Source organism: Dreissena polymorpha, chromosome 12 (genome assembly GCF_020536995.1).
Source record: "Dreissena polymorpha isolate Duluth1 chromosome 12, UMN_Dpol_1.0, whole genome shotgun sequence".
Classification (NCBI taxonomy): Eukaryota; Metazoa; Mollusca; class Bivalvia; order Myida; family Dreissenidae; genus Dreissena; species Dreissena polymorpha.
In genome coordinates this window covers 51,975,259-51,990,317 of record NC_068366.1, presented here as the reverse complement: position 1 = coordinate 51,990,317, position 15,059 = coordinate 51,975,259, and the positions used below count along the sequence as shown (strand labels likewise).

Sequence of the window (15,059 nt, the reverse complement as noted above, 5' to 3'; positions counted from 1 at the left end):
TTTTGGTTATTTCATTTAGTTGATGTTCATTGCGTAAGCCACTTCGTACTGAACAATCGCTTAGAGACGGATATAGACAGTGTAAATCTGATACATATATGTGCGTTTAAAAAAAAACGGAAAGTTTGTGTTTGTCACTTAATCTGGCAGGTAAATTTATCGATGCATAAGCAGATGTCACACGTTTTCGCGTTTATTTTTTTAACAGATGATTTTGATATTTCGAGGGTTAAATTTATTCATTACTGATACAGTTTTTGTTCATAGAAAATGGAAGAATAATTTGATTTCAATAGACTAAGTGTAGAATAATGTGACAATTAATGTGATTTAAGGTCGCCGTGGTGTAATGGATATGGTGTCTGCCTAGCCAACGCTTTTTTTGTCCAAATGGGAAAAGTACCCGTACCAGTCTAATTGGGAAAAATTGAGTCGTGAAAACCTGAAATTTGGAAAAATCGAATCATGAAAACTAGTCAAATGGAAAATTGGTGTATTTGATCTTATGCTCCCAAATACTTTAAAATTGATAACTAAGTGTTTCAAGCTGTCAATATTATATTTACCAAGGTTTAAGCCATAGAGCTGCATAGGGAAACTAACTAAATGTTGCATTTCCCCCCCCCCCCCCCCCCAAAAAAAATTTTTTTTTTTTTTTTTTACCTTTATAAATTGGGAATTTTTTGGACAGCAATTGGGAAATTTGTATTTTTTTCGTAATTGGAAAAGTGCCGTTTACCGGTACTTAATAAAGAAAGAAAAAAATCGCTGCTAGCGACTCGTATGTCACGAGATTGATCCCCACCTTGGGAGCATTCTTTAGATCTCCCCCAAAGACACCCAAGTACTGGTTCTAGGCCCAGGAAACGGACTAGAGAGCATTTATATAAGCCTAAGGCTTTCTATGCAATCAAGCTAAAATAAATAGGTTTAAACTAATAATGCAGGGCCCTCACACTACTATGGGGGAAGGGGTCCGCAGCCCTTAGGAGAGGGAATTTTTCGCGGCGTTTCCCTTTTTGGGGGATTTTTTAACTTTCTCTCTAATTATTTCATTTGTACATGTTTGCACTATATTCATTGCATTTTTTCATAATTTAGTATGTTAGAAAAGATTAAATTGAAATAGAATTGAGATTAATAATCATGAGACACAATTTTCTATTAAAAGAACAATTCTTTTAGGGGGAATTTTTCCCCCCAAAAGGGGAAAAAAGTATACTTATCAGGTGGGGGACTGCCGCCGAAATTCGGCGGCAGATTTGATAGATTGAGGGCCCTGTAATGTGACACCATAGCTTTCTAGTACGAGTTACTTACTATATACCATAATTATTATTAAGTGCTCATTCTTGTATGGAAAAATCAATGACATTCATACTTTTAAGGACAAGTCAATCAACACATCAAAACATGGAAGGAGTTGAACAAGATCTGAAAAAACTTATGGATGGACACGTTGTGCCCATACATCCAGATTCTATCACAGTAACTCACTCAAATGGACTTTGGGAAGGTACTGTATAATTGTACATTTAGTTGTACAGATGTACTTTTTGTACAACTAAATAAAATTAAAGCACTTGAAAGTCAAATGAAATAACATGATTAAAACCTTACGGTATGAATAAAATAATTAACACAAATTTATCTTGCTCTTTGAAAAGATAACATTGATACTTTTTATTCACAACCTTGATATGTTAATAGTGATTGTATGGTATTAACAAACATGAGAAAGTCTAAGTTTAAGAAAATGAAATATGAAAATCTTAATTTTAATCAAACTGGTTTCCTTTATGATAGCCATCATTTCAATGCAGTGTAATTTTTTGTTCACCTGAGCCCAAAGTTTCTGGTCACTCAATCTTCGAAATTAGGCCAGTTACTTAAGAACCAAAAATATAACAAATAACAACATTTTAGAACTTTTAATGCTACACATACGCCATAGTAAAGCAGAACTTTTGTTTCAATAGTAGTATAATCAGTCACTTGTAGAATTAAGACGGATAAGTTTATCAACAGGATCATCATCAATCTCATCATCATCATCCTCATCACTTTCTTCTTCATTATAACTGAGGTTACAGTCTGCAAAAAGACCATCCTCATAAATATCCAACTCTTTATGCTTAACCTCATCCTCTTCATCGATCGTTACACCAGTGCTCTTGAAAAGAGCGTTCTCTGGTGTCCTCGTACCGTTCCTTGGCTTCCTTTTTCTCTAAATCATTGTCAATTTTCCGTTTTTGAAGTGCTTTTCCGGGCTTAGCCCCATCAACATACCTTAGAAACTGCATAGACTCTATGACATTTGTTGACAAAAACGGAAGTGTATTACTTGATCGAAATAATCCATTAAAAAAGCATCTACTCGATTAATTTCTAGAGAGACCATCAATAAGAACCGAATGTTATACCGAAATGCACCGCTCAAAAACAATAACGATGACGTGCTCAAGCAGGTGCGTGTTGTTAAACAAATTGAATTTCATTGTTTTACAACTTCCCGCAAGTTGTTTGTTCGCAAAATTGAAAAATTGATTTGCAAATATCAAGTACATGTACAACTTACGATTTTTTAGCTCGACTTTTCGAAGAAAAATGAGAGCTATACTAATGGCATTGGTTAAAGTTTTTTATTAAGTCAAATAACTTCAACACTAACAAAGATAATTAACTCAAACTTGGAATACTTCTTTATGGCAACAAGATAATTGTGTAGGTCAAGGTGCATAACTCTGTCAGCATTATTTTTAGAGTTATGCCCCTTTTTTATACTTAGAAAATTAAAAATTTGTTGAAGTTTTGTGTGTACGTCCTTTTTATTCCTTTAGTATCAAAGCTATTGCTTTCATGCTTGCAACACTTAATAACTATCATAAGGGGACTGTGCAGGCAAAGTTATGTAACTCTGACTGGCATTTTCACAGAATTATGGCCCCTTTAAACTTAGAAAATTGAAAATTTGGTTACATGTAAGTTTTGTGTTTTGGTTCATTTTACTCCTTAAGTATCAAAGCTATTGCTTTCAGACTTGGAACATTCGCTCACTATCATAAGGGGACTGTACAGGACAAGTTGCATAACTCTGGTTTGCATTTTGACAGAATTATGGCCCTTTTTTGACTTAGTAACTTTGAATATTTTGTTAACTTTTGTGTTTAGATGCATTTGACTTCTAAAGTACATTGTATCAAGGCTATTGCTTTCAAACTTCAAATACCCCCAAATATATATTTATGCCCCCTTTTGAAGAAGAGGGGGTATATTGCTTTGCTCATGTCGGTCGGTCTGTCAGTCGGTCCGTCCACCAGGTGGTTGTCAGACGATAACTCAAGAACGCTTGGGCCTAGGATCATGAAACTTCATAGGTACATTGATCATGACACGCAGATGACCCCTATTGATTTTGAGGTCACTAGGTCAAAGGTCAAGGTCACGGTGACCCGAAATAGTAAAATGTTTTTTGAATGATAACTCAAGAACGCATACGCCTAGGATCATGAAACTTCATGGGTAGATTGATCATGACTTGCAGATGACCCCTATTGATTTTGAGGTCACTAGGTCAAAGGTCAAGGTCACGGTGACCCGAAATAGTAAAATGGTTTCCGAATGATAACTCAAGAATGCATACGCCTAGGATCATGAAACTTCATGGGTAGATTGATCATGACTTGCAGATGACCCCTATTGATTTTGAGGTCACTAGGTCAAAGGTCAAGGTCACGGTGACCCGAAATAGTAAAATGGTTTCCGGATGATAACTCAAGAATGCATATGCCTAGGATCATGAAACTTCATGGGTAGATTGATCATAACTCGCAGATGACCCCTATTGATTTTGAGGTCACTAGGTCAAAGGTCAAGGTCACGGTGACCCGAAATAGTAAAATGGTTTTCGGATGATAAATCGAGAACGCATACACCTAGGATCATGAAACTTCATAGGTAGATTGATCATGACATGCAGATGACACCTATTGATTTTGAGGTCACAAGGTCAAAGGTCAAGGTCACGGTGACCCGAAATAGTAAAATGATTTTCGGATGATAACTCAAGAACGCTTTTGCCTAGGATCATGACACTTCATAGGTACATTGATCGTGACTTGCAGATGACCCCTATTGATTTTCTGGTCACTAGGTCAAAGGTCAAGGTCACAGTGACAAAAATCGTATTAACACAATGGCTGCCACTACAACGGACAGCCCATATGGGGGGCATGCATGTTTTACAAACAGCCCTTGTTTTTCTTAATTTGAAATATCATCTAATAAATGACCCCAACCCACATTATTACCCCTCTCCATCCCCCCTCCCCCCACACACACACAAATAATTTATTTTTTTTGAAACATGGTGAAAAAAAAACACAAATATTTATTGTTATTAATTTATTTTTGAAAGACCGTCCAACCACTTCACCCAAGCTATTGCTATCAAACTTGAAATATAATCTTATTAGTTTGTTTTATGTCTTTACAAATGTTCTATACATGTATATTGTGGAAATATACCTGAACTGAGAATTGTCTATAATGTATAAGGAAGCAATCAAGATAGAATTATCATATGAGAAAAATAATTGGCTCTAAAAATGTAATCCTTTAACTTGAATGATGCAAAACTTTTGTGTTTTTTTAATGCTGAATGGTAAGTTTTATTGGCCTTGAAAAGTCACTTGAAATGGTTAAAAAAAAGTTCTTTTAAAGTACTTACGGTATGTTGTAATCACGAAATGCAGCAATTACAACAGGGCCGAGTTCATACTATGACAGGGATGGGATTTTTTCTTGCTTTTAACTTAATTACCACTTATGAAAGAATCTTGACAATTTAATTGTACTTAAATGTAAATGCTTATAGTGCATGTAATGCTGAATATCAGTTTGCTTGTAGTATGGGAAAGGAGTCTAAAGTGTCTTCTTATAAAGAGTGTCTGAATTCTTTGAAACATTTTTGTACACATTAACCCTTTGCATGCTGGGAAATTTGTAGTTTGCTAAAATGTCGTCTGCTGAATTTCTAAAATTAGCATTTTCTATAAAAAAAAAATCCAAAGAATACTATCAGAATAGCAAACAGTATGGATCCTGATGTGACGGCGCGTTCTGTGGCATCTCATCTGGATCCAAACAGTTCCAGCACTGAAAGAGTTATAATACACAGTGGGGGAAATCCCATGATAGTCAAGATGACGAAGTCCATGACAAGGCAGGCATTTTTCGCCTTTTTAAACCCTTTATTACTTCTATTAATTTTTAGCTCGACTTTTCGAAGAAAAATGAGAGCTATTCTACTCGCCTCGGCGTCGGCATCGCCGTTGGTTAAAGTTTTTTATATAGTCAAATAACTTAAACACTATCAAAGATAATTAACTCAAACTTGGAATGCTTCTTTATGGCAACAAGACAATAGTGTAGGTCAAGGTGCATAACTCTGTCAGCATTATTTTTAGAGTTACATGTATGTAAGGGGACTGTGCAGGCAAAGTTATGTAACTCTGACTGGCATTTTCACAGAATTATGGCCCCTTTTATACTTAGAAATTTGAAAATTTGGTTCAGTTTTGTGTTTTGGTCCAGTTTACTCCTAAAGTATCATAGCAACATGTATTGCTTTCAGACTCGGAACACTCGCTAACTATCATAAGGGTACTGAACAGGACAAGTTGCATAAGTCTGGTTGGCATTTTGACAGAATTATGGCCCTTTTTTGACTTAGTGGCTTTGAATATTTTGTTAAATTTTGTGTTAAGATCCACTTTACTTCAGAAGTATCAAGGCTATTGCTTTCAAACTTTAAATACTTTCTTACTATCATGAGGGTACTCTACCTGGCAAGTTGAATTTTAGCTTGACCTTTGAATGACCTCGACTCTAAAGGTCAAATTATTAAATTGTGCTAAAATTGCCATACATTCTTTATTTATGATAAGATCAGATTTCCACCAGGCCCCACCCCAGACACCCCCCCCCCCAAAATAAATATATTTTTCCCATTTTTTTTTAAAGATCATCTAAATAAATGACCACACCATCACACTATACCCCCCTAACTACCCCCCTAACTACCCCCCCCCCCCCCCGCAATTTTTTTTGAAGCATGGTTAAAACAACACAAATATTTATTTTTATTATTTTATTTTTGAAAGACCGTCCCAGCAGAACCCCCCCCCCCCCCCCCCAAAAAAAAAAAAAACAACTTCATTTTTTTTCTTATTTTGGGAAGATATTGTAATAAATGACCACACACACACTATACACCCCTTGCCACCCCCCACCCCTCCCTCCTTTTTGATTGAAGTATTGAGATATAAGGTCCCTTCACCTATTTAAAGAAAAATAGATGAGCGGTCTGCACCCGTTAGGCAGTGCTCATGTTTTAGACTTACACCCATATAAAATAATGCTTTTGTAGATACGTTAGTATGGAGAAATCTGTTATTAAACAAATCACAGTGACTACAAATTCATTGAATATATTCCCAGAAACTGTAAATGTTGTGTTGTTATGTTGTATTAATCAATGAAGGCTATTGCAGGAAAAAAGTGAGTTGATGGGGGGCCGGGGAAAAATTGTATCGCCAACACAGTCTTTGTCTCAACACAATTGTTAAGAACCCCCCTCATCCTCCATAATTATTTTTTTCAGGAATAGCCCTTATTGTAAACACCGAAGATAAGTGCATGTATTTTAGTTAATCAGGGCCTAGATTTCTAAAAACATGTACATGTAATTTTCTTCACTGACTTACATGTATCCTACTGTATAAATGTCAAATTATCAATCTTCCAAAGGCTTTCTTGGCCATGTCATATTTTATTTGAAAACTATGACTGGTGAGTGATGGCCTTATACTGATGATTTTCCTAAATTAACAGACGACTATGTGCCCATAGTGAAGAAGACTGTCAGCTATATAGCCATGGGTTTGGTATTCAACGAAGAAGGCCAGATGCTGTTGATACAGGAGGCAAAACAGAGGATTAGAGGTCAATGGTATATACCTGCTGGCAGAATAGAGCCTGGAGAAAACTTTGTGGTAAGTTGTTCTGTATAATAATAAATATAAGTAAAAACTATTTAAACAGGTTTCAGAACCTTTGGTAGGAAATTATTAAAAATAGTATTTTCAATCAACTTACTAAATGTATCATTTGTTGAGCTTTATTTGCAAGACATTGTCACTTACTGACTGAGAGACACGATTCTCAATTCAGTGAAATATCTTTGCTAAGACACAATTTAGGGTTTTTCCCAGACAACAGATTCAAAATTATTGAAAAAGGCTCTGCAGGATCTCACACAAAATTCATAGGAAATAACAGAAGTAAAAAAACAAAACAAAAAAAATTGTATTAAACTTGAATTCTTCATAGATAAGAAATGCCTTCAAGTTAGGTTTCCAACATAAAAATTCTTTTTATTTTCCATTTGTTTAAATATATATGTCCACTATTTGGAAATTCCCAGTATTCTCTGCAGGTGTTGTCATATGACACATTGACACATGTAATAATCCGTCACTTCTAAATGTATTGATCCATCACTTCTGAATGTATTGATCCTTCACTTCTAAATGTTTTGATCCGTCACTTCTGAATGTCTTGAGCCTTGACATCTTAATGTATTGATCCATCACTTCTGAATGTATTGATCCTTCACATCTTTATGTTTTGATCCGTCACTTCTTAATTGATTGATCCCTCACTTCTGAATGTATTGATCCATCACTTCTGAATGTATTGATCCTTCACATCTTAATGTATTGATCAATTACTTCTGAATGTATTGATCCTTCATTTCTAAAGTTATTGATCCCTCACTTCAGAATGTATTGATCCTTCACTTCTAAATGTATTGATCTGTCACTTCGAAATGTACCAGTATTGATCCATCTCTTCTGAATGTATTGATCCATCACTTCTGAATCTATTGATCCTTCACTTCTAAATGTATTGAATCGTCACTTCAGAATGTATTGATCCATCACTTCTGATTAAACATTTTGGTATCATTTATTTATATTTTTGCAGCATGTTGGGGCTTAAAATGTAGACAGACAGATGCTAATCTTAACACAAATTGTTGGTACATCAGATTTTTCCAAAACATGCACAACATGTGTGTTTTTTCTTTACAAAACATCCTAGATATGATAGAGATTGAAGTCCAAATACCAGATTTGTTTAATTTTTTTTTAGAGAAAAAAGATTGCAACCAAAATAAGACAGTGTGTATATGCAATTAAAATCTTAGTCCCTTTCAATAATGAGCTTGCAATGAGCAAAAGTGGACGACCAGACTTTTTGCCCATTGTTTATAGAGAAGTACAGTAAATTAATCTTTTCATAACATTCAAGTTAGATTTTCATTTGATCTTGACAAAACTTTCTCAGCATGAGCATAAGACATCAAAACTATTCTAAATAGATCTAGATGTGTATACAAATACCAGAGGTATTTCCCTTTTTTGCCAAAAAATGGCAAAAAGTGTTGAAGACTTTTTTGTCCATTCCTGACCAAGATTCGTGTTATCAAATAAATTACTCATTACTTCATTTCTATGCATCTGCATCTATTATCCTGGCTGTGTGCCACTAGTATTTGACAACAAACCACTATAGAAATGCGATATTTCTTATTGACCCCCATTTATTTCTTTACAAGAATGCCGTTGAAAGGGAGATACTTGAAGAATCTGGCCTTTGTGTTGACAGTTTTACACTGCTGAAAGTTCAAATGAAGATCCATCGAAAGTGGATACGATTTGTATATGTTTGCTGTGTTAAAGGTATCATGGATTCTGGAAATGTTGTTTTGAATATGTGTTGCTGGTTTTGGTTTTTGACTGTTTATAAAATGCTATTTTTCGCTGGAATAGTGTAATATTTAGAAAATGTTATGTTTTTTAGCTCACCTGAGCACAACGTGCTCATGGTGAGCTTTTGTGATCGCTTTTTGTCCGTTGTGCGTTGTGTGGCATAAACATTTGCCTTGTTACCTCTCTAGAGGCAACATTTATTGTCCAATCTTCATGAAATTTGGTAAGAAGATTGGTTTCAATGATATCTTGGATGAGTTCGAAAATGGTTACGTTTGCTTGAAAAACACAGGGTTGTCATTATTAACCGATTGCCAATGGCATTCATTGGTTAAAATCTCCAGAAAATCGGTTGTTTTTCCCGAATCTTTAAAATTGCGATCGGAAGTTTTTATCTCGTAAACCGACAATAATTGACGAGGAATAACCGGGTCATTCAGTCCTTTAACTCCGCCTCAGAGCTACTGTTTTCAATGAATTTCTCAGCGAAATTGTCAATCAAATTCTTCTTTGTAAGCGCATCAACAAATCAGCGCTCAGGCAGCCGAATACACGCCGACCCCACGTGACACTTTATCAAATAACTGTACATTTCACAGATTATTACTGACCTTATCTGAACGAATGTAGCACTGTAGATAAAGCGTAATTTACTAGTTTTTTTTAGTTAGAGAAAAAGTTTCCACCTATAAAAAAATGCTCTACGATTTTCTACCAAAATAAAAGATTTTAGCAACACCGCGCTACAAAGTTGTTATTCAGCAATTAAATATTTAAGTCCACGCTTTCCCCGAGGAAGAATGACGTGATGTTGTACATGAAGTCTAATTTTGGCATGATTTTCATCTGTACATGAAATACCAGGAAAGGTTTCTTTCTTGCTAGAATTTTCTTAACCTTCCGTGAATAATCAAAGACCTATAGATAATTACCTATAGGTCTTTGGAATAATGAAATCTGAAAATGATTTCGGCTTAGACATTTAATTATACGCATTTGAAAATACTTCAATTGAATAATGCATTTTGTTATACAAATGGTCATACCACATAATGTAATAAGAAGGTAAATAACATGTTTTGAGATTGCCAAACTATGCATACATATAGGTCTAGATGCATGAATGACCTGGCAAGTTATATTAAGATCCGGAATGAAGTGTACTCGGTAAAATTTAAAGAAAGACGCGTTTTTATTCTCATAAATTCACTTCCACTTTCGCAAACTTTTCTGAAAGGAGGTACATTTAACATTTAAGATTAAGTCGTTGATTTGGCGTAATTACCAAATATAAACGGTTCTCAATGCTCTCAAATCGCGTCACGTGATTCATGCATGTTCAATGGGAATTCCCCAATCCCACAATTCAATTTGTATATGCACTTGCGTTAAATGGCAGCCGTATTTTGGTTTTCAAAAAAGAAATCGTAATAATGCTGGGTTATCGGGTAATGGATAGAATTGGAACATGCAAAGATCTATCAATATAATATGCTTTTACATTGTACAGTATAGTAAAAATGAGAAAATCTTAAAATGTTATCTTCTTTTTATACCTCATTTTAACTTTTTATGCTCTGAGAATAGCAGTATTTTGTCCCTCAAAATGTCTAGAATTCGTTTTCGGTCGGGGGCTTCAGCACCAGGCCCCCCTTCTAGGGCCTTGCCCTTGACCCCCCGGCCTAATCGGTTACTTTTCCAAAATAATCCTTTGTAAGCAATCATAATGACAACCCTGAAACATGGCTGCCAAGGGGCGGGGCATTTGTCCTTATATGGCTATATATGGCTATAGTAAAATCTTGTTACCACTCTAGAGGCCACATCTATTGTCTGATCTTCTTAAAACTTGGTCAGAAAATTCATCCCAATAATATCTTGGACGAGTTCGAAAATGATGCCAGTTGGTTGAAAAACATGGCCGCCAGGGGGCGGGGCATTTTTCCTTATATGGCTATAGTAAAACCTTGTTAACACTCTAGAGGCCACATTTATTTTCCGATCTTCATGAAACTTGCTCAGAAGATTTGTCCCACTGATATCTTGGATGAGTTCAAAAATGGTAACCTTTGCTTGAAAACATGGATGCCAAGGGGCAGGGCATTTTTCCTTCTATGGCTATATATGGCTATAGTAAAATCTTGTTAACACTCTAGAGGCCACATTTATAGTCCGATCTTCATGAAACTTGGTCAGAAGATTCATCCTTATAATATCTTGGACCAGTTAAAAAATGATGCCGGTTGGTTAAAAAACATGGCCACCACGGGGGCAGGGCTATTTTCCTTATATGGCTTTTGTAAAACCTTGTTAACACTCTAGAGGTCACATTTATTTTCCGATCATCATGAAACTTGGTCAGAAGATTTGTCCCAATGATATCTTGGATGAGTTTGAAAATGGTTTTGGTTTCTTTAAAAACATGGCCACCAGGGGCGGGGCATTTTTCCTTATATGGCTACATGTATACATGTATATGGCTATAGTAAAACCTTGTTAACACTCTAGAGGCCACATTTAGTGTCCAATCTTCATGAAATTTGGTCAGAAGATTGGTCTCAATGATATCTTGGATGAGTTCGAAAATGGTTATGTTTTCATAAAAATATGGCCGCCAAAGGGAGGGGCATTTTTCCTTATATGGCTATATAAGGCTATAGTAAAATCTTGTTAACACTCTAGAGGCCACATTTATAGTCCGATCTTCATGAAACTTGGTCAGAAGGTTCATCCTAATAATACTTTGGACGAGTTCCAAAATGATGCCGGTGGGTTGAAAAACATGGCCACCACGGGGGTGGGGCTATTTTCCTTATATGGCTATAGTAAAACCTTGTTAACACTCTAGAGGTCACATTTATTTTCCGATCATCATGAAACTTGGTCAGAAGATTTGTCCCAATGATATCTTGGATGAGATCGAAAATGGTTTTGGCTGCTTTAAAAACATGGCCACCAGGGGCGTGGCATTTTTCCTTATATGGCTTTATAAGGCTATAGTAAAATCTTGTTAACACTCTAGAGGCCACATTTAGTGTCCAATCTTCATGAAATTTGGTCAGAAGATTGGTCTCAATGATATCTTGGATGAGTTCGAAAATAATTATGTTTGCTTGAAAAATATGGCTTCCAATGGGCGGGGCATTTTTCCTTATATGGCTATAGGAAAATCTTGTTAACACTCAAGAGGCCACATTTACTTCCGATCTACATCCCGATAATATCTTGGACGAGTTCAAAAATGATGCCGGTTGGTTGAAAAACATGGCTGCCAGGGGGCGGGGCATTTTTCCTTATACGGCTATAGTAAAACTTTGTTAACACTCTAGAGGCCACATATATTTTCCAATACTCATGAAACTTGGTCAGAAGATTTGTCCCAATAATATCTTGTTATCTCAGGTGAGCGACTTGGGCCTTTCAGGCCCTCTTGTTGTTTGTTTAAAGATTCCTAGGACAACGCTCATTCATGTAAATAGGCTAAAATATTCATACAGTCATATGATTTCTACGTACTAAAATCTAGAAAAATGGCTTTCGTATGTAATTTATAACTTAATTTATGTCAAATATATAACTTAAAATGTTTTAAGGGTAAATTTCAGCAAGAACCATAACCCTGTAACTTTTCAAGGCTAGATCTCAGATATGCTACAAGATTTTAACATGAAACTTCAGGAGTGTGTAGTTATCAACAAAGAAAATATCCATTCTTAAAAATTATTACCCTACACTTAATTCGATTTGTTATGAAGTTACATACCTTGTACTTAGAAACTTTCTTTAAAATAATATTTTTGCAGGATATTTTCCAAAACGCTTTTTTCTTGTAGTCAATTGATATTTGACAAAGCTACAGGCCTCTGACTTAACAATTTTCCCTTAAATAACTTTTTTCAATTTTTTTTCCATAACATTTTCAGATAGTTACCCGAGTTTTGGTTTGCAAGTCTACCTGCATGACTTTCAGAAAAAGGCTGAGTTTTGTTCTGGTCCACTATTGATATTTGAGACGTTACGGGCCTTAAAATTTAATACTTTCAATTTGGATTTACAATTTAGCTGCCATGTTGAAAAATCGCAATACACAGTTTACAAACACAAGGTCAGCTTGTTAATTCTATGTATGTCTGTCAATAAACCGGGCTACCGCTCTTATAGATTTATAGTAGTCTGGCGGGCTTGAGCTGGAAAATTTTAGTAGCCCGATGAAAAAATTTGGTAGCCCTCGGGCTCTGGGCAAAATATTTGTCGGACACTGAAAATGCATAAGGGGGCATCGTGTTTCACAAACACAGCTCTTATTTGTTTGAAAATGGGTGTGTTTTTTTAGCTCACCTGATTGCTCAGGTGAGCTTTTGTGACCGTTCTTTGTCCGTCGTCTGTCCGTCCGTCCGATCTTCATGAAACTTGGTCAGAAGCAAAAACTATAGGTCACTAGGTCAAAAAAAAAGAAAAACCTTGTAAACACTGTAGAAGTCACATTTCATGCCCAATCTTCATTTAACTTTGTCAAAATGTTTGTCTTAATGATATCTTGGTTGAGTTCAAAAGTGGTTCCGGTCCGTTGAAAAACATGGCCGCCAGTGGGCGGGGCAGTTTTCCATATTTGGCTGTTGAGAAACCTTGTAAACGCTCTAGAGGCCATATTTCTTGTTCGATCTTAATGAAACTTGGTTGCTGCTGTATGGGGTTGTTTACCCTCGGGACTTTGGTTAAAAACCATTGCCCAAGCACACTGCTGAACATAAAAACACTGCGTTAAAAAGCCGAAAACGGCCATAATATGGTCAGCCCGATTATACTGGGCTGTACTATTTATAATATAAGATACTTTGCAGTGTGGATGCGGTGCTTTGATAAAAATCTAGTAGTTTAAATTTTCTTTACTTTATTATTCAAAAGGCGTTAAAAATGCAATACACAATAATTGAACAACGCCGTGCCTAACACTGTTAAAAAGTGGAATTTTTATTGGCTGAAGCATTTTTAAACATGGCTCTGATTGGTCAAATGAAACTTAGTCAGAAGCTTTTTCCCAATGATATCTCGGTCGAGTTCAAAACTGGGCCATGCTGGGTCAAAAACTAGATCACTAGGTCAAAAAAAAGAAAAGCCTTGTAAACACTGTAGAAGTCACATTTCATGCCCAATCTTCATGTAACTTTGTCAAAATGTTTATCTTAACGATATCTTGGTTGAGTTCAAAAGTGGTTCCGTTGAAAAACATGGCCGCCAATGGACAGGGCAGTTTTCCTTATTTGGTTATAGAGAAACCTTGTAAACACTCTAGAGGCCACATTTCTTGTCCGATCTTCATGATGCTTAGTCAGATTATAAGATTTGTCCCAATTATACCTCGTTTGAGTTTGAAACTGGGTCATGCTGGGTCAAAAACTAGGTCACTAGGTCAAAAAAAAAGAAAAACCTTGTAAACACTGTAGATGTCACATTTCATGCCCAATCTTCATGTAACTTTGACAAAATGTTTATCTTAATGATATCTTGGTTGAGTTCAAAAGTGGTTCCGGTCCATTGAAAAACATGGTCTCCAGTGGGAGGGGCAGTTTTCCTTATTTGGCTATAGAGAAACCTTGTAAACGCTCTAGAGGGCACATTTCTTGTCCAATCTTCATGAAACTTGGTCAGAAGATTTGTCCCAATGATACCTTGTAAACACACTACAGGCAATAGATGTGGTCCAATAATGATGTTTTTCTTGAAAGTTTGACATTTGGTCATGTGGGGTCAAAATCTTGGTCAGGAGGTCCAAATCTTATAAAAACCTTGTAAACACATGTGGAATTAGTATTACCGGTACTTGCAAATGTTTGCATGCAAAAAACCCATGCAAATAGACAGTACTCAATCAGAATTAATCATATGCTCACATTGCAAAAGTAAACAGAAGAGAACCAATCTAATATGCTCTAGAGTACTGAGTTTTCAACTAAGCAATTAACAAGGCCTTGTAAAAAAAGGTGAGCGATCTAGGGCCATCTTGGCCCTCTTGTTTTATTTTGTGTGTAAATTTTTGTGACGCACATTTTAAGTAAATTCCAATACTTTAAAATATACACTTTAAAACAGTATCATATTTCAATTTATTGTTTCTATTATCAATTGCACAGTAATTGGCCTATCAACAATTATTAATAACACTGTTGCATGGGGATTAAACCAGGGAAAACAAAAAAGGGGCAGAAACAGACAGAAGGACAG

The 15,059-nt window shown here is 35.8% G+C and overlaps 1 protein-coding gene across 4 annotated transcripts in view; it reads left to right on the top strand.

Moving 5' to 3' along the window:
- The window catches only part of LOC127852132 (putative nudix hydrolase 1), a 35,439-nt gene continuing 20,380 nt past the window's right edge, over positions 1 to 15,059 (top strand). For 3 of the 4 annotated variants that reach the window (XM_052385954.1, XM_052385953.1, XM_052385956.1), the window contains exons 1-3: positions 1 to 100; positions 1,389 to 1,516; positions 6,895 to 7,055. In XM_052385954.1, the coding sequence (XP_052241914.1) occupies positions 99 to 100; positions 1,389 to 1,516; positions 6,895 to 7,055 (291 nt within the window). In that variant the 5' untranslated portion in view covers positions 1 to 98. Of the gene's footprint in view, positions 151 to 1,388; positions 1,517 to 6,894; positions 7,056 to 15,059 lie in introns of all 4 variants that reach the window. The other variant, XM_052385955.1, reaches the window with a different exon arrangement.